Source organism: Tachysurus vachellii, chromosome 7, assembly GCF_030014155.1.
Source record: "Tachysurus vachellii isolate PV-2020 chromosome 7, HZAU_Pvac_v1, whole genome shotgun sequence".
NCBI classification, from domain to species: Eukaryota; Metazoa; Chordata; class Actinopteri; order Siluriformes; family Bagridae; genus Tachysurus; species Tachysurus vachellii.
In genome coordinates this window covers 21,834,322-21,855,259 of record NC_083466.1, presented here as the reverse complement: position 1 = coordinate 21,855,259, position 20,938 = coordinate 21,834,322, and the positions used below count along the sequence as shown (strand labels likewise).

At 34.9% G+C, this 20,938-nt stretch overlaps 2 protein-coding genes across 2 annotated transcripts; one reads left to right on the top strand and one right to left on the bottom strand.

The window, feature by feature from the left end:
* Positions 1 to 10,763: 10,763 nt before the first annotated feature.
* ankrd53 (ankyrin repeat domain 53) lies at positions 10,764 to 13,719 on the top strand. Its single transcript, XM_060875497.1, has 6 exons — positions 10,764 to 10,777; positions 10,924 to 11,041; positions 12,047 to 12,246; positions 12,376 to 12,540; positions 12,952 to 13,072; positions 13,168 to 13,719. The coding sequence occupies exons 1-6, from the start codon at positions 10,764 to 10,766 to the stop codon at positions 13,717 to 13,719; spliced, it is 1,170 nt and encodes a 389-aa protein (XP_060731480.1).
* tex261 (testis expressed 261) lies at positions 13,108 to 20,603 on the bottom strand. Its single transcript, XM_060874951.1, has 6 exons — positions 20,401 to 20,603; positions 18,408 to 18,487; positions 17,908 to 18,061; positions 17,309 to 17,376; positions 17,106 to 17,208; positions 13,108 to 16,220 (listed from the first exon to the last, which is right to left on the bottom strand). The coding sequence occupies exons 1-6, from the start codon at positions 20,468 to 20,470 to the stop codon at positions 16,105 to 16,107; spliced, it is 591 nt and encodes a 196-aa protein (XP_060730934.1). The 5' UTR covers positions 20,471 to 20,603; the 3' UTR covers positions 13,108 to 16,104.
* Positions 20,604 to 20,938: the final 335 nt, after the last annotated feature.

Below are 20,938 nucleotides of genomic sequence, written 5' to 3'. Positions count from 1 at the left end.
GTGCTGCCTCTTAAAATATTAAAATGCTCACTTTCATCCCCTCAGTAGCACAAACACATCAGTAGAAAGGCGTGAAAGCATAAGTATGGATGTTTGCTTTAATTATTTGTGCATTGAGGAATGACAGTGATTGTGAGCTGTGTTTGCTGACATTTTTCTCTATTTTACTGGAAGTTCTGAAAGTCTACTACTTTGTAAAATGGAAATGCACAAAAAGAGGTCAGTGATAATGATTAATGACAGTGACTATTTTATATATTTTTCTGCAGATTCATTTTTTTCTTTTTTTTTGCATGGGTGCATCAAGGGATGCACATCTATGAAGGAACTTTGGTAATCACTTATTTGTCTTCAAAAAACAATAAATCTATAACATCAAACAGATCAAGAGAGTTTATTTTCTCCTTGAATTTGATGGTTGTCAACATAATATGAACACTGAGTAGAAATTTTCCCCAAAATTGCCTGCTTAATAGAAGCAACACTGTCAGGATTCTCCATGACTTCCAGTTCAACAGGTCATGGTGTGCAAATGCTGTCTAACACTGTTCCCATGGTGATTCACTCATGGACCAAGTGAGATAAACATGCCCTAAAGTTTTTTTTTCTTCTTCTTTGGACCAAAGAGCAGTTATAATTCACTAAAATCTAAATATTTATTAATGATTGCAAATAAAAACAAACAAACAAACAAACAAACAAACAAACAAACAAATAAATAAATGATGGTTTTTGCTTTGATCATTTACTGGGTAAAAATATTTTTGCTCAGAAAAATAAAAAACAAACAAATAAATAGCATACAATAAACAATCAATCAATGAAACAAACTAAAAACTAAATTAATGTGATGACTTAGATTTTGAATAATAAATGTAGTGTGATTATTCTAATTATTTTTGGTTTTAAATGTGTAAATTCAAACTTCCTAAGGCCTAAACGTTTTGGCATAAAATACAAAAGGTCTATGAGAAAATAAAAAAATCCCCTGTGCACTTTATATGATCTAATTAGACTGTGCATCTGCGGAATGAATTCTGGGAAACAGCCAAGAGCAGATTTAAAGAAGAATCTCTACATAAAATAAGTGGTGTCTTTCCAGGAAGACCATTTTGCTGCTGTTTTTTTCCATACTTTTTCTTACCAAGCCTCATGCCACATACATTTATACAAAATGGGTAATTATAGATAAAGAATTATTGAATATCTGAATTTTGAAAAAAAATTAATAATAAATAATTTGCTTGGTTTTTTTTTTTGCAATTAGCTCTAAATATATCAAATACATAGAAAGAATTTCTATACATGTTTTCCCTATACATGTTTTACAGCTGTAGACTATAAAAAAAAACATTTTTTTAATTTTTTTTTTTTTTTGACATTTTAATAGATATATAATGACACCATATGATTTTGTTATTTGTAGCAGACATAAAATGTATCCTTTTGAATAATTTATAAGCTCACACAGAAAAGGAAAGAGGAAAAAAGTGATTGGAGTCCAGGCAGCTTTCTGTGAGCTCAGTGTCGAGCGTTATGACGCAGCTGGAGCGCACATGGATGAATAAGGTAAAAATTCTATTTTTACTCAACATTTGCTTTAAAAAAAAGTGCGTTTCTTTTGATTTCAAACTTGAAATATTCTAATTCTAATAATAGTTAAAAATATATATATTATAGTAACCTATATCCTATTATAGTAATAGGATGATCATGAAGGTAAACTCGCCTGTGTTTGATTTTAACCGTATTATAAAATGTAGTAAAAACCATAATATTGAATTATTACAGCCTCCTCGAGTACAAAAAAATTGTAAATACTTTTATTAGACTATTTGCTTTTTGACATAAACAGGAGCACTTTTAGGACCCCGCGAATCCCGCCGGCTCTGCCCCCTCCTGCGCGCGGTGCATTCACAGTTCACGGGCCCGAGACGTTAACGCGACTTGACAGGAAAACCTTTACGGAGACAAACGGGAGTATAGTATCAGGGAAAGCTGACCGAGCTGTGAACCGCAGCCACAACACGGAGCAAATTAGCATCATCCAAAATAGCAGCGAGCTTCCAGGCCACTTGTGTGCAATGCAGAATATGTATCTCAGCTCAAGCAGCCTGTGTGTTCAGTGCGCTCTCACCAGGGACATACTGTAGTACATCATTTTAGATAACATTTAGGCCTACGGTAGGTATCTACCTAGTTTTGAATGCCACACATAAAACCAATTTCTGTGTGCATATTTGTAATTTACTGGGCTTTAAACTCACCAAGAATACCGACAGTGTTGTACACATTCCATCTTACATTTTTATTTTTATTTTATTTAGTAAATAATTTGATTTTATTTACGTTTTTTATTACACGAGGCATGGAAACTTTGCTTTGACCATGTTCAGGACTTGTACATTAGCACCAATTTTAGCAACCTTTAGCAAAAAGAAAAAATACAAAGATCAAAATTAGAAGCAAGATTAGAGTTCATACATTTTCTTATGAATTTCTATGTAACCATAATCTAACCATCACCCTCCCTCTTTTAATATGTATTAAGCTAATTCATATTCAATAATCCCCTCAACAATTTCTTTACACCCCCTTTCACACACACACACACACACACACACACACACACACACACACACACACACACACACAGACCCCAACATCACCACCAGATCCCCTGTAAATCCTTTACTCTCACAAATCCTATGCTTTCCTTTCTGTAAGTGTCAGAAGTACCATGTTACTAGTGCTGTGAAAGATGACTAAGAACTGGTGATGAAACTAGTGGTGTGACCCAGTGGTGCCATGGGTAGCTTTGACACCTCACAGCCCCAGGGTCAGTTTTATTGTGCTGAGCTTGTCCTATGTTTTTATGTTCTTTCCATGTTAACCAGGGTTTCCATTATTCTCTCTGTTTTTCTTCCCATCTAAACATGCAATTAGGCAGATTGGCTGTGCAGTACCTGTATGCCACAAGGTGACCATATTGTGTTGTTGATCAGCATCATTAAGATAAGATAAGATAAGATAAGATAAGATAAGATAAGATAAGATATACCTTTATTTGTCCACAATGGGGAAATTTCTCTGTTACAGCAGCAAAAATATATAAAAAGAATAAAGACATAATATAATATACAGTATATACAAAAACAAAAATGTATAAAAATAGTAGTGGTTACACTGAAGACATATTGCACATAGGTAATATTGCACAATTTATCAAAATTTCTGTTATTGCACATGTTAAAATACTTTGTTGTTTATTATTGCAGTGAAACAGTAATAACGGTGTGTATTATGGTGACTGGTTCACTGGGAGCAGCTTTAATTGTAAAGTCTAATAGCAGAAGGGAGAAAAGACCGTCTGTATCGCTCCTTCAGACACTTAGGATGTAACAGTATGTCACTGAAGGAGCTGCTCAGAGCTGAAACCGTTTCATACAGGGTTTCATTAAGGTGTTCATAAATGAAGATTTTATTACACGTTGTGGAATTGGACACCTTTTACAAGCCAATGGAATATGGTGAATGGTAGCAGGTTCGAGCAGCTTAGACTTTGCAGACTAGACCACCACTTAGATCATTTAGCCAGTGACAGGATGCTAAGACATAGTGATCTAAAGTGTTAATTTAGTCAAATAGCACTCTTTTGAGTCATTTAGTGGTGATGAAGTGAATAAAATTTTTGCTAATATTTATCCAATTCTCAGAGGATCTTTGAGAATCTTCAGTCGAGTTATAAAGACATATTATAAGCAATGTAAACAAACACCGAAGTGGTCAATGTGTGCATGGGCTGGTGTCATGCTCAAGGTATGCTCCTGCTTTTTGTTCAGTATTCTGACTCCTTATTAGGGAAAGTTCCCTAAAGTATTAGGGAAAAGAAATAAGACTCCTTATTAGGGAAACTTGCCAGATGTCCTGTTTATGGACATTAAGACACTTCTAACAGGTGTGAGTAAGTGTCACTGTTCTAAGTGTCATCATTATAGTCAAGGAGTCTCAGTGCTTATATAAATCACTACAACAAAATAGGATTTTTTATTAAAATAACTGCATGTAACTTTCTCAACTTACATTGTAGTCCTTGTTGAAACAAATATTATTATATTATATGTTTACAATATTGCGCAGACCTAGTAAGAATTGGTTATTAGACGTACTGTAAATAAAAATGGTCTGCATGATCTTTCAGAACTAATTACACTGCTATTTACCACCCCCTCACAACTTCTCGAGGAGAGCCACCATGGGAACATCATGGTGGCTCTCCTTATATAAAGGCAAAACTTAGTTAATTATTTACTGAATGGGAAGAGCTCTGCTTCAGCTCTGCATCTTAGAAATACCTTGAAGTGCTTTTAAAGTTATGTATGCTAATTAATCCAGAACACAGAGCTGTGTACAGAAAGAGACAGTTTGTGCTATGCCTACATTCTCTACACAGCCACCCTCTTAGCCTCATCAGGTATTTCATTAAGCAGGCATGGAGTATTTAGTCTAGTTAATGTTTGCTTTTAAATACAAACAGCTGTCACCCAACTAAAATGGGCTGAAAGTGTTGTTCACAAAATTAGGAATATTTACAATTGTGTTGCAGATGAGTCAAGTAAGTATAAGCATCATTTAATGATAAAACCTTGGAATTAGGAATGAAGGAGGAAAATTGTATAAACTTGAATCTGAGCACCAGTCTACAGAGAGCAATGAAAAAACATTTAAGGAAAAGATTAGGAGACAAGGGTATTTTTTTTTTTTAGGTTTATGCAGACTGTAGTCTAGAGGTGAAATGTAAGTGTTTAAATAAAAAAAGAATGACACATCAACATAATGAACCACTGAGGATATTTTACTCAGCCAGTTTTTATGATTAAAAATGCATAATAATTTCCATTGCTGTGGATGTGTAGTATTAAGAAGCATGTCTAAAAATGTCCATGTATGTCAGCATGTATTATGAGTGATCCTAAATTAAGAATTAATTAATTAATTATAAGTATTAATTTCCCAACATTAATAATAGCACACATTACATATCAATAGACCAAACACAAGTATGCACATGACCATCTTGATGATTATTTACAACACTCTGCTCCAACTATTCCTGCTATATATTTGCACATAGGAGAGCCACTAAACCTACTCCAGTTTTGATTAATTAAAAAGTTTAATAAACTAAAAAACTAAACTAACTGTATTAGAGGGATGTGTTCTCAGTTATTATGACTTTCTTTTAATATGAATACAGATTCCAACACAGTAAACTAACTCTTTGAGATTGCTCTTTTGTACATTCTAGCTGAATAGCAAGCTTTTGTATCCAATATAGTTTTCTTTAGTTGTGAAATCCTTCCACAAATTCTAAATTCAAGGTCACCTTTGCCTGAGAGAGTCCCTGCTACCTTGCTGGCCCACACAAGGCACAGCTTAAAAAACATCATTCAATGATATTAGGCCTGAGTCAACCTGCAGTTTTTTGAGACAGGTCAGTCAGCAAGAACGATGCTACAACATTGTATGAATGTTTTTTCAATAATAAATTGTCAGTGTTTACACAGGCCTGTGGAATGTTTATTTTTTTCTGTCAATCAACTATCTTCTTTTATCATCATTCCAGCTGCCATTTATCCACAGCCTTGGTTTCATTTTGTGTGCAATATCTCTGTGCTTATGAGCTCTGAATGCATACAGCATCAGATTCAAATACCAAGTGAACTCATGTGACAAAAATGCAGTGGGTTCATAAGTCATTCTGCGCTCATCTTTATGATTAAAAAAGTTCAGTGCAAATGAATAAGTGACTTAAAATATAAGGCTATGAATTTGAATCAAACCTGAGCCTTATTATTGGACTAAAAATTTCTTGTGTATAGAAAGGATTTGTCCATTCTTTTAACTCTTTACCTTTAGATCATACCTGAGATATCAAGGCATAATACTCCCTGGCTCGTAGACACACATAGTTCGTAGTTCACATGTGTACACAGAGCACAAAGATGCAGAAAAATGGTCTACACTCTGAAATATAAATCATTAAACTAGAGGATGTCTGGAGCGCTTCAATCGGCTCATCGTCCTCTTGCCATTACATGCATTAAATGTCAGAAATCAATTTAATATCAAATATCCTCTATAAGTAAGCTGCTATAAGTAAACACCTCAAGTATATCTCAGACCAATATTTACCATAAAACAAACTAATTTGTAAAAATACCCAAAACTGCATCATTATCCTTGTACACTTTACTATTTTACTTACCTACCTCTCTTTCAATCCTTCCATCCTTCGTCTCACTTATATAGTGCAGTCTGTGTGAGCAAGGTCGTGATGCGGTCATTGCACACACCCAGCTCACACTGTGACTTGGAGCTGCAGAATATGCCATGGTGCATTAGTGTAGGGTTGCGGGAAGAGAAAGACAAAAATTGAGAGAAATATAGAGGAAAGAGAAAACCAACTGAAAGACTGATGTCTAAAGAAAAAGAAAGCTAGCGAGAGATACAGAATAATCTATGGAAAAAAGGCCAAGATACAGATGTGAGAAGAGAAGGAAGGAAGGGAGAGTTTGTCAGAGAAAGCTAGGACATCAGCGCACTTACACTAACAGCTCAGAAGTCTCCTGGGCATGAGGTCTTCACAAGGTGGCACATTAAAAATGAATGCCATGTGAGGATTGTACAACTCTTTCTTCTCAAGTCTCTCATCTTCTTGCTTGCTCTTATGCCATACATTTTTTCAAGAGTTCACGGAGTCATCGTTCAACTCAGCTTCAGCTCTTATCATGAATGGGCAAAGAATTAAAACAGTATATTTCACTGGAACACCTTACAGCTTTCTCCATTTCCACTTGTTCTCTGTGAATAATATTGCCATATTCATGGGGATCAAATTTCAGTCAGTAGAAGAGGGTGTTAATGAGCATGAGACCTTGCAGTTTATATAGACATGTATGGCATGTATATGAGTAAAGAATGCAACATGATGGGGTCCCTCATGCTTGAAGGCCTGATTATATTATCATCAAAACATTACAGTGACCACCCTAAAGTCAATTATTTTCCTACAAATGAATGCCCAGAAAGGTTTTATTCATATTATTCTGCAGTAATTTTCCAATGATTAAAATGGCATGACATGTTTTATAGTTACAGTTGATGTTGTGGAACATCTGCAAGACAAGTTATCATTTACTATATAGTAAAAAACACAGCTTGTTGTGTTACAGATAAATCAGAAAGATAAAAGCAGTCTGTCATAAAGACTTTCCCATAATGAAAACTGGCAAAGCACTAACACAGGAAACCTTTAAAAAATGTATTTTAATGACTGCATACTAAGAATGTCAAAATACCAATAATCATATTTTTTAATTTGTTAAATATCGTTTTTCACATCTAATCATTAAGTAGCGTGTTCACCATACATGTAAATTATATAGATATAAGATCAATTTAGATAGATATAAGATAAAATATCAGAACAAATACATTAGAACATGCAAGTAATTATAAAACTGTTTTTGAATTACAACCAGTACTACTGTCATACTGTTGTTATATCAAATTAATCCTCACCAATTAGATTTGAAAAGCAGCAGTGCAGTGGTATAAAGGAATATAAGTGCGAAATACAGATATATAGAATGTGTGGAAAATGTGTAGGTGTATTTAAGGTAGGACACAGTTTCTTGGGATTTACTTTCTCAGGAATATAAAGATATTTACTGCTGTATAATTATTATATTTTATACAGGTACAGAAGCATGTTCAAGATTGTTGGCTGGCATCCTAACTCCATGCACACATACTTTTATTAGTTCACTGCTAAGCCAATCATAAAGCAGCACAGCAGTTGCATCATGAGAAGCCTATGAGCTTATTTTCATGTGTGCCTAAACTTCAGAAACATCAACTCTTCTGTTGTCTTTCATTTTCTCTGTCCTGTGTTAGTCCTCATGGTTTCTGACCCCAAGTCAGCATATAATTTCTTCAAAAATAAATAAATAAATAAAATGAGTATTAGTTGTTTGCAGTGTATGCATTATAAAAAAAAGGCATATGTACAGCGGGTAAAATAAGTATTGAACACCATTTTTCTCAGTAAATTTATTTCTAAAGGTCACCAGATGTTGGTAACAACCCATTCAATCCGCACATGCAAAGAAATCAAACCATAGATGTCCGTAAATTAAGTTATGTTTAATAATGTTAAATGATACAGGGAAAAAGTATTGAACACATTAAGAAAGGGAGGTGCAAAAAGGCATGGAAAGCCAAGACAATCAGTAATTGGAAAGCAAAACTGCCACTTGTCAATGCAAATTAATATCAGCTGGTTCTGTCCAAACTGATAGCCTATAAAAAGGTCTCGTTACCAAGGTATCACACAAGAAACATCTCATGATGGGTAAAAGCAAATAACTCTCTCAAGACCTTCGCAACCTTATTGTTGCAAAACATTCTGATGGCATTGGTTACAGAAGGATTTCAAAACTTCTGAATGTTCCAGTGAGCACTGTTGGGGCCATAATCCATAAGTGGAAAGAACATCATTTTACCATAAACAGGCCACGACCAGGTGCTCCTTGCAAGAAAATAATTATCAGAAGTGTAGTCCAAGAGCCAAGGATCACTTGTGGGCAGCTTAGGAAAGACCTGGAATCAGCAGTTACAGTTGTTTCAAAGAAAACAATAAGTAATGCACTCAACCGCCATGGCCTGTATGCACGCTCACCACGCAAGACTCCACTGCTGAAGAAAAAACATGCTGAAGCTTGTTTAAAGTTTGCTGCACAACATTTGGACAAGCCTGTGAAATACTGGGAGAATATAGTCTGGTTAGATGAGACCAAAATTGAACTCTTTGGATGCCATAATACACACCATGTTTGAAGGAGAAATGGCACTGCACATCACCCCAAAAACACCATACCGACAGTAAAGTTTGGAGGTGGGAACATCATGGTGTGGGGCTGTTTTCCAGCATATGGTACTGGCAAACTTCATATAATTGAAGGAAGGATGAATGGGAAAATGTACAGAGACATTCTTGATAAAAATTTGCTGCCATGTCATCATCCTGGTAGATGGCAGCAGATTTTTATCAAGAATGTCTCTGTACATTTTCCCATTCTTTCTCTGAAACAAAATAAAGCTGCTAGAATGGCCCAGCCAATCACCTGACTTGAATCCAATTGAAAATCTATGGAAAGAACTAAAGATCAGCCCACGGAACCTTCAAGATTTGAAGGCAAAATCACACCTCAGCAATGCATGCAACTCGCTTCTCCATAATGACGCTGTCATTAAAGGCTTTTGTACAAAGTATTAAATATGTTTCAGTAAGCGTGTTCAATACATTTTCCCTGTGTCATTTAACATTATTAAACATAACTTAATTTACGGACATCTATGGTTTGATTTCTTTGCATGTGTGGATTGAATGGGTTGTTACCAACATCAGGTGAACATTTCATGTCGATAGCACCTTTAGAAATAAATTTAATGAGAAAAATGGTGATGTGTTCAATACTTATTTTACCCGCTGTATGTTTATTTAAGTCATCAGAGGTACAAGCTGTACCCTATGTTTAGGATCAATAAATCATCAAATTAATAACGTATTTGAGAATATATGAGAGAACCAATCTTGGGTCAAAAAAAGTTCACATGGTCAATACCCAACATTTGATACTTCCTGGGTATTTAAAGTATCGACAGTTCATGCTTGACAGAGACATGGAGAAAATAATCATTACCCATATCATGACCAATCATGCGTCACTCCTGTTGGCAGGCCTGATCAATAATTATTGATCAAAATACAGAACAATTAAAAGCTGTCAGACTGACATTTCACTTCACAGTAGCTCAAATCAGAGGCACTAATCATGTAAAGCAATATACATAAACATTATTTACTGACTATGTGTATTAAATAGTAAATTAGTCAATTTATTTGTAATGTTTCAGGACAGCTGATGAGCTTAGCCAATTTCTCCATTTCTCCAATTTCTCCATACACACACAGATGTGCATGTGTACATTTAATTAACTTTATAGTAACGTTGTTACAAGGTACATCCTTAAATCTTTTGTACATTTTGTAACCTTTGCTTACAAAATGTACAAAAGATTTAACGATGTACCTTGTTGTAATCCTTTTAGCAGGCAAATCTACTATATAGGTGCATGTAACTATGCATGAAAATGAAACTGCTGACTCTATTATATTAGGTGAAGGATACCTGAATGTACAACAGATCCAAGGTTTCTTTTCTGTGTATAAATGTCATTGGTGTTCTTGAAGCGCTCGTGCTTGCGCCATCTACAGACTGAACAGATTTATGTATTGCTTTTCACTAATACCTTTTCAATAAGACTGCATTTTCATAATGCTTAATAAATGAGATACAGATGGTGAGGCACAAAACATTTGCAAGTTATTTTCAGTCTCTACAGGCAAAATGATCAGAATATTGAAGTTCACTCAAACCTAATTATTTCTATTTGTATGCCTCCACCTTATGTTTATATTTGATTTATCTGACGCTTTTATCTGAAATGTGGCATAATAAAATCCAACGTTCTGGAGTGTTGCGTTCCGTTTTCCCTTTCTTTCCTTTTTGTAGCTTGTTATTGCAGCCTATATTTGTAATGATTTGCATAAACACCCTACAATTTAGCCTGATTCTGTAGGTTGCTTATGCACGAGTATCACCATAGTAACAGCAGAACAGGTCAACAAATCTTTCATGGAGCGCGCGTGGTAAGTTATTGGTGTTTTCTTACTTGTTACTGCGTTTACTTTTATTACTAGTTATTATTTGCGATTATTTGCGACATAAACAAATTGGAAAATTCCTTTTGTTTTCGCTGAAAACTAAACTTTTCCTGTATTTGTGCCGGTTTTAGCCCCCCTCGTGCGCTCCCACCTGGAGACTTGTTCCATGCAGCAGTGTCTGGAGATCCCCAATGGCTGTGTTTAAGTCTGGAGAGAGTGCATGCACCAAGCCAGCAGCAGAACAGACAGGTGCGAAATTAACAATCACACCGCAAGTCTATTCAATGATTAAAAGGAACAAAGGTCCCCTAGTATTAGAGTTCATTATTGTTGCTAATCTGAATTACACTAATCCGAGTTATCCCTTATTTCTCCCAGGGTTGCCAGGTCTGTGTAACCATTAATCATTAAACAAACCAGCCCAAAATGCAAACCAATATATCAAAACTCCCATTCCCAAACAACACCCACTAACACCTTGACTTTATCTGAAAGATGTATTGGAACATCAAACAAAAATAACCTGAACTGTGAGTTGTCAGTGCTACCTACTGCACAATAGTGAAAAGCTTCTTTGGAGAAAAAAAAATAAAAATGTAAGTTCTTTCACCCATTACCTAAAATATAAGCTAGTTAATTCTGATAAAAAGATAATTCTGGCACAGAAGAGTATATTTACAAAAAACATAGGCTGTTAATTGCACATTGTGTTCATTTACACTACATTATTCTGATTTCTGCACCTGTTCATCTATTATATTCTTATGAAAATCACAATAGCCTTTGTGTAATGCTAGGCTTATACTGTTGTAATAAATATTTACTTATTTGTTCAAAATTAGCAATTAATTTAATGTATCTAAGAGATTTAATCCATTGACAAAAGAATAAATCCACATAATTTCATTTCAAACTTAAAATGACTTTCAATACAGGCTTTCTCCTTGAATAAATTTACATGTGGAAGCAGGAGTTCTTTTTTCTGGATGATGACAAAGAACGGGCACACTCACTATAGAACTATACAAATATAATGAAAATAAAATAAAATATTGCTTTACATGTTCTTTGACATAAAATATAAATGTGAGCAAGTGTCACTACCTTTATTTAAGCAGCAGACTCTGAGTTGGTTGTAACAATTTCAGCACAAGTATTTACGTAAAGTAGATGCCACTCGACATGTTGAAAAGCTTTATTTTAGTGTTGAGTATTTGTGTACATTTTTGTAAAAACCATGCCTGTGTGTGACAGGGTCTTACAGTGTTCCACGTGGCTGCTCGACATGGTCAGCTAAATTGCTTGAAATTGCTCCTGGAATCTGGTACTGTGGATGTCAATGCAAGCTGTCCGCATGGCAGGAGACCATTACACATGGTGCTGAGCCCAGAGAGCAAGCCAAACACTTACAGCTGCCTCACATTTCTGCTGGAACATGGAGCAGAGCCCAATGTGTACTAAAAGGCATTTATTCAATAGCAGGGAACACCTGTTTTCATGGCATAAAGGTTATTGTTAATTGCAGTGTTTAGTTTCTAAAGTTTATCAAATTAGAGTAAAGGTTATATCTGATGTGCTGCCAGTTCAACAGATGAAGGATTGACCCCACTGCACATGGCTGCAGCCGAAGGCCTGAAAGAGTGTGTTGAAGAGCTGGTTAGAGTTGGTGCAGATACCCATGCACATGATAGCCGAGGACATACACCCTTCGAACTGGCTTGTTTGTGGGGTCACAGAGTTGTTGCCAGGTAAAGATCAATGTAATTAAAAGGCTTGGCAAAAGGCAAGAGGTTTCAGAATCAGGAAAATTAATGTTTTTTCTCATTAACACATTACTTGCTGAATATATAGTATTATAAACAGTATTATAAAATTAATTAATATAACAATGACATTTGTACAAAAATGAAACATTATTAGTTTTACTGCTGATTAAAATTAAAAATATGATAAAAATTACTTATTTACCTATTTTATTAAATAACTGTATTAATTACCAATATGGCCTACTAACTTTATTTTTGCTTTCACGGTTATATATATCCTTTTTCAGTATCAAAACAACAGAACAGTAACAAAAAAATCACTGTTTAAAAAGCTATAAAAGATAAGAATCTTTTGAAGTCTGCTCTAACTGTTTGCATGTTTGTATATAATAGGATTCTTAAAAATGCAATGTGGCATAGAGATAAGAAGGAGGACATGGAGAAGCACCAAGAACTGCAGAATCTCAAACAGAATATGATCAGAATGCACAGAAAAGCAGAAGGAATACAGAAGGTTATTTTTTTAATGATTTATTTATGTTTCTTTAGAGTCATTTTGTACATCTTTGTAAACTATGCAAATAACACTTAAATCCTTTGTGCTTTCAGTTATCCAGAGAGGCAATTAACAAAGAGAAAGTGTCCAAGTGGGCAGAGAGGAAGGGTCTTCCCTGTCTCTGGTCTCCTACAATGGGCATGTGGACAATAAGCCATCACTGCTGCCATTCTACCAAGCCTGTCAAAAAACAGCATGCAAGCAAATCAAGAGAAATATGGAACATCTCATCAAATCCGTCAAGACCTCCTCCAGCAAACATCAGCAGATCTGAGACAGTGAGAATCGGTGTCCATCCAGAGGAAGTAGCAGATGAGCCTGATCTAAGCCAGTGTGTGACACTCCATTGTTTCAGAAATGGGCAGGTCTGTTGCACTGCATCATGGAATAATATTCCACAGCCAGTACCTGACCTGCCACTGGATGTCATTCAGAAATGCCTGTTTCCATCCAAATTTCAATCCCGAATTTCTGGTCCACTTCAGCTCCAGTCCAACAGTGTGCTGGATTTACCTCATCGGGGAGGTACTCATGGTACCGAGGCTTCTCCATGGACCGAAGTGGCAATGCATCTGGCTGAGGAGCTCCAGCCTGGCCATTACTGAACACTACAGTTACTGGAAAAACTATATAAAATACTACATACTTAGTCCTTTTAGTCAATCAATAAATACAGAACATGGACAAAAATAATAAAAGTTTATTGCCAAGAAAAAAAAAATGTTGTTTGTACCTTTGATAGATTTGTAATATAATTTAAATAATCTATAATTATTTAAAGTTTTTTTTCCTTAATATATCAAATGCATCTTTTTAGTGAATTTAGCCAAATGTTTGAACTAAAAATGGCAAAGTTCTTGTGCCTGTGAGAAATATTCCAATTATAGTCTAATTAAAATTGAAATACATGCATAATCCAGTAAAAAGCTTTGAGTGTTAACAGATGAACATTATTCACCATACTCTACAAGTCATTTGTATGCTTTGAGATAACTGTGCTGTTAACTGTCAGAGTTTTTCAATAAATCTACCCCCTCTTTCAACACCATATTCTGTCCAGGCATTAGTAATTAGCGTATGATTTGAATTAGGGGCCAATTTGCATTGTGTATCAGTAATCAACTGTGTACAATTAGGACTGTCATATGCACAAGTGTTAACAATGTGGCTTAATAAACACCATTTTTCATAGGTTTTTCACACATGCATTTCACTGCTCATTTAAATACAGACAGGCACACAATTTCTATATATGGAATGTGGACTGCACCTCCAAAAAGGAATTTGACATTTTTCTAACGCTACTGAGATGCAATTTTTTTTTGGAATTTTGATTTTGGACAATTAAGTAGAAAATTATTAAGCTGTTTTGTGTTGTTTTCAATAAAGTTAAAATATAATTTCTTCCAGGTTAACTGCATCAATAATACGGTCACGCTACTGATGTAAATAAAAGTTGGTAATTAGATGAAAACCTACTTTTTTGCCTTGCACACACTATAGAGCATAATCCTTCTTAATAATAGATGGAAATAAATGTTATGGCCTTATTCCCTCTAAAATGTGTCTTACACAAAAAGTCATTCTCTCCATCATTAGAAGCATAACCATAAATCTGTTTGTATTTAACACTAATTACATTTAAAGGCTACTTTCACTACTTGAATTTACACCTATTTCTGCATATGAAGAGTTGATAAATGTGAGCCCAAAGTGTGACACCTTGACCCAGAGGATCTCACAACTCACAAAATCAAGATTTCATTGTCCTTATTTTTTAGATCAAACTCTGCAAAAGCTTATTTCACCTCAGTGTACATTACCAACACCTCCTCTCTTACTTCTGTAAGTGGTGAAATCCCCAGGTGAGAGGATGTTGAACTGAATGAATGTAATGGTGTGAGACAGATTAACCTGGCCTTTCACTGACCTCACACTCTCAACACAACAGTAGACACTTCAATGTAAAGGGCAACAATTCATAGACGAGAGTGACAGGGTAGATGGAACTGGATATGGTCTATGAAAATCAAATTTAACTGGCATTTTATTGTCTGCATGTGTGAAAAAACATCTGAAGACAGACCATTGTGGTGAAATTCACTTTGTTTCTAAAATAAAAAAAAAGAAAGAAAAAAGAAAGAAAGAAAAAATAAAAAGCAGTGTTAATGCTTTTGAACATTATGAAGAATGTAATGAGACTCCATATATGTACTAAGCATTTTTGATTCTTCAAAATAGATGTAAGAATCTGTTGACACTCTTGAGATCTTTTAAACACCATTCCATCTTGCAGGTAATCTCAACTGGTCTTAATTCAGAACTGTTTAGGCAAATGTTTTGTTCTTTACAGCTTACAAATAATAAAAAGCCTTGACCAAAGACCAAAGGCCTTGATGACTGTAGTATGACAATTACATCAGAATCAGCATCAACTAGTGACAGTAAAATGGTCATCAAATTATGCAAAGAAGCTCACACCATTAAACATCCAACTAAAGACATTGCTTCACATGTCTATGATTCAAGCCTTTAAAAATGAAAGGCATTTTGGACAAAATTCCAGACACAAATTAAACAAAAGTTCTACACCAAAAACTGACATTTGCCACTCCCAGTGATTTCATTCACAAATCAGCCTTCATAATGCCTCTCAAGGAAACAAGACCCTTAAGGCATTCCACGTATGAGGATCACTTATGGAGCGTTAATTGGCTGTGTTCGTTTAAAACAGATGGACAGACAGAGAGACAGACATATCAGTTCAGCCGAAGAGCCGGTATGTCCGTGGCAGGTTGTGTGCATCCGTCCAGACATGGTACTCCACACAGGTTCTCTCTTTAGTTCTTTTACCTTTCACCCCTAAACATCCCCCTCTCCCTTCATTCTCACGAATCCAGTTGACTAAGACATCCGGAAACCCTGCCCATAACCCATCGCTCAACCTTCCTGAGCCCTCCGTCTGTCCGCTACCCTTTAGCTGTAGTGCTTCAGTACATTTTCTGGCGGCTTGGCAAAACAGCCTCTTTCAGGAAGGAGAATATCAGGAGGATCCCAGAGCGTTTGCCCCTCTTTCCTTTGGTAAAGTAGTTAGATACCACATCGTCTGGAAAAAAAAGCAAACAGAGAATAAAATGAATCTGACCATCCAAAAGACCCTCCAACAGAAAGTAGGTGAAAGTGAGCAAAACTAATAGTAATAAAACTAAAGCAAAGCCAGTGTATTTTCTATTCCATTTAATTTTTGAGTTGTTTAATTGTTGTTGGTCAGATAACTGGATGTCAATTCACCAGATGAAAGCATCTTGGGCAGACATGTGACTTTTCAACTAGGATTCATGCTTAGCTTTAGCATTTTTTCATACAAAGTCACCAAGATTGATGAAACCTGACACGTACATTTTGTGTAGACAATAACACACCAGTAAAACAATAGATATGCAACAAAACATGCAATTGCATTAAGCATTAAGTCTTTAAGTATAGTGACCTATATATGACCTTTTTTTTAATTGTGTGATTAAAAAACTGGTGCCTTAGCACCGACTATGCTAGAGCAAGCATTTCAAGTCTATTGTGTCCCAATGTGTCTCCAAAACAAAACATGCTGCTCAGTAAAACTTGTGCAAAGTATCCAGTATCAAGTATCCATGACCTAGCAGCAAAAATGTCATCTTGTGCATGTGCCATGTTGTACATTTATGCCATTTATGCCACTTAATCTCATTTTTATACAACTGTGCAATTGAGATTTAAGAGCTTGCTCAGGGGCCCAGCGGTGGAAGGTTGGTGGACCTGGGTAAATCGAACTCACAACCTTCTAATCAGTAGTCCAGCACCTTAAACACTGAACTACCACACCCCCCCCCCTCCCCCCTTGTGTGTGCATAGAGTTTTAAATGAAATTTTAAAGTTATAGGTTTAATGAAGTGTTCATAAAATATAATACAGATTTGGGTTTTCAGAAAAGCAAAACAAAAGCAAAACTGACCTCCTTGCTGCACTGTGGATGGAAGAACATTCTCCCCAGCAGACAGGGATACAAAGAAAGCAAATGGTATCACCCACAGGCAAATTGTGAAGTATGCTAGAACCTATAACAAAACAGCAGTCAGCAGCAGAGTACTATACAATCGGCCAAACATTTAATAGCATCTATTAAGTGGAAATTTTCCAATAAAGGTTTTCACTCACCTCTGAAAATGCATAGTATTCTTCTGCAAAATACTGGAAGGCCATATAGTGATTTATCACCACCAGTACTAACAAAACAAAGAACAGGATAATTAAGGATGATTTCTTATTATATTATAATGACCAAACATATTTTAAAAAAATGAATAAAACACTGTTCATTATAAGACACGTGCTGTGGCGTGATACATGTTAATGTTGCATTAACATTAGTTACATTACCAACAGTTAATTACATTAACTCCTTAGATGATTATTTACCAGTAACAGCCAATGTGTTTTCCTTGTATGACAGCAATTTTCCAGCAGTTAAATTTAAGAAAGGTCTCTGATTTTCACTTGACTGAATTTAATAAGGACACAAAACAGCTTTTCATGTTACTGAGAAACCCATGATGGAAATCTTGCTAAATGTTACAAAAATTCAACAACAGGTAGTGACCATACTGAATAAAGAATTCAGAAAGAATGTGGTTTAATTACATATAACGGTGTAAGGAGAAACCAAAACAGACAGATATTAAAATTAATAATAAAAATACAATTCTGCAAAACGTACAAAATACATGCAAGGCAATGATTGTTTTGTCTGCACTTACTACAAGACAGAATGAAGTTTGGTGAGCTGAGCATGATGTAAGGGAATGTTTGCAGCAGGCCAAAGTACACCAGGTTAGTGAAAAGGCCAACCCCAATCATGAGCATGGGGAAGCCCTCAAACAGGTACAGCCCTGCCAGTACACCTGTGGAGATCTGAAAGATCGATAGAATATCAAGATCGAGGACATAAACAGACATAAACAGTTTATATATATATATATATATATATATATATATATATATATATATATATATATATATATAAGCAGAGAGAGTGAGAGAGAGAGAGAGAGAGAGAGAGAGAGAGAGAGAGAGAGAGAGAGAGACCTTTTTTTTTTATTGAAATTGCCTGATCCAGGGACAAAATAAATATAGCAAAAATTTTTGATGATCTTAAGTTTATTAAGACACCAGAATAAAGCTTGTGGAATAATTTTTTTAATTCAGGCCAAAACGCTTTAGCATATTAAATGTAAATATACATGTAGTTCTCACTCACCATTATCATGTATTTTATTATTCGACTGGTAGCAACTGCGTACTCCTCTATCAACTCTGCCAAGTAGTATAGACCTGCAGCTGAACAGGGGAACAAAAAACAAGCTAAGAAAAATAAACTCAAAAACATTCAGCAGGACCAAGATAGATTGCACAATGAGTTTAGTAATAAATAACAAATACAAACTAATACCACTTTAGTATCTGTCCTATAACTAAATATGTATATTTATGCATATGTATATACATTATTCCTTCATCTATATTTTCATATTTTTATACAATTCTTATCTTTTATATATATTCTTATATAGTTTATACTTTTTATTATTATTATTTTATTCTTATTTTATTTCTTGCTTTTTTTTATACTTTTTATATTTTTTTATTCTTATACCGGAAAGTTGCATAAAGCATTTCACTGCATATCGTACCCTGTATGTATGTGACAAATAAAATTTGATTTGATTTGATTTGAAACTGAGTACGGGACTAGCGCATCACTAATAAAATGAAAACAAATTTTCTCACTTGCACACATTTTTAAATGTTTAAAAAACCTAATAAAATTTTATAAATAAGAATTACCAGAACCGACTGAAATAAATTTTAGAACTATTATTTCTTTGGTTTAAAACACTGTATGAACAAAAGTTTGTGGACATATGTCCATCACATCTTTAGTTCCCCTTAGCTGTTCTAATAATCTCCCTTGTTCTGGCAAAGTTGGGATTTGTTCTCATTCAGCCATATGAGCATTAGTGAGGACCAGCACTGATGTCAGGCAAAGACTGATGTCTTGCAGTGTTGCCATTTTAGTTCATACCAAAGGGGTTCAATGGGGTTGAGGACACTCAAGTTCTTCCACACCAACTTTGGTAAATCAGGACATTGCAAGGGATACCAAATCCATGTGGTCTTTGAGGACAAAAACCTCCTCATGAATACAACATTTATCAGACTGTATATTTATAATCACACCCTCCAGTGTCACCCATATGAGGATATAATATATATATATATATATATATATATATATATATATATATATATATATATATATATATATATAATATCAATCTTTAATTTTTTATCATATTAATCTTTATATTATTCTTTATAAAAAAAAAACCTTTTTTCTATGTTTATGTTCTGTAAAGCTGCTTTGAGACAATGTCTGAGACTGTTTGAATTGAAAATGTAATATTACAGCAGACATCTTACATAATATGCTTTCAACTTTGAGGAAAAGGCACATATATGTGTAATGGTCAAGTGTCTGCAAACGTTTGGGCAAAATAGTGTATTTATAGTAGATTTTGTGAATTGTTTTTGCAGACCATCACATATATTAGCTCTCATATTATGATTAGCTCATTCTTGCCAAAGGGTGGAGCTCGAGAAGGAAGATAAAATCTTCAGGTACAAGTAGCAGAAATGACTGACAGATCTGCCTACGTGGACAAGGCAGCTTACGGCCTGTGTTTCCTAAACCTTAATACACTTTAGCAACATTTAACCACGTATGAGTATCTCGATTAAACCATACATAGTCGATAAATAGGAAGCATAATAACAGCTAAGTCAAAGAAAATGTAAACAGTAAACAGTTAAAGGTACAGTAAACTGAATTAGTGATCACAATAACTGTGTTTGTTGGAACGAAATCTTTCTCTGTTAACATGTTAAGAAGTAAAAGTGTAGGCTGTTCATAAAGTATTAGGTTTATTGTACTAATGATAGCTAATAACATGTAAGATTTAGCTAATAAGCTACGGATAATGCGATTATGTAAACAACGTCTAACTGGGGGCTCTACAGGTTCTGTGCATTGCGTGTTGATATGTTTTAGAACATATTTTGCATGGTAGTTTATATATATTAAATATATTATATATATATATAGTGAACAATAGCTAACTGACTAAATATTTAGCTAGCCGGTTTGCTAGCAGCTACAGACTGCGACTACACAAGCCACAACATCAACTTACCAATAGCGAGGGTAACAAAAGACACCTGTATTAATAAGGACACCCAGCTAAGTAAATAAATAAACCACATCTTTAAAAGAATAATAATAGAACACTTCAAGTAAATACAAAACAACGCGATTTGGTATTATGCTAAAACAGAATCGGGCAAAGTTCACCCAGCGTTTCCTCAGTCCTCAGAGAAGGTGAGGAAGAAACAAGAGATAACGCAGTAGTGAGACCACAGTGCTCACTCCGGCTGGAGGAGATATTACACTGCACATCACTTCTATACTGATACAGTAAGTGGTTTAACAGTACATTTATCATGTTTTTTATTTGTTTATTTGTTTGTTTTTTAGACCCAACCCAACGACTAATTTCTTTCTTTTTTTTAATTGCTTGTTATTTAAGTCAAGTCAATTCAAGTCAAGAAGCTTTTATTGTCATTTCAACCATATATAGATGTTGCAGTACACAGTGAAATGAGACAACGTTTCTCCAGGATCATGGTGCTACAAACAAAGACAGAGCTAAGGACTTGTAAGTCAGTCCTAGA

Bases quoted from the DNA above. Each gene is read 5' to 3' on its own strand.
- ankrd53 (XM_060875497.1), top strand. The intron at 12,541-12,951 runs GTAAAGATCAAT...TGTATATAATAG, and splicing joins GGTCACAGAGTTGTTGCCAG to GATTCTTAAAAATGCAATGT. The intron at 13,073-13,167 runs GTTATTTTTTTA...TTGTGCTTTCAG, and splicing joins AAGCAGAAGGAATACAGAAG to TTATCCAGAGAGGCAATTAA.
- tex261 (XM_060874951.1), bottom strand. From the start codon at position 20,470: ATGTGGTTTATTTATTTACTTAGCTGGGTGTCCTTATTAATACAGGTG. The intron at 18,488-20,400 runs GTAAGTTGATGT...TCCCCTGTTCAG, and splicing joins TTTTGTTACCCTCGCTATTG to CTGCAGGTCTATACTACTTG. The intron at 18,062-18,407 runs GTGAGTGAGAAC...TCGATCTTTCAG, and splicing joins TAATAAAATACATGATAATG to ATCTCCACAGGTGTACTGGC.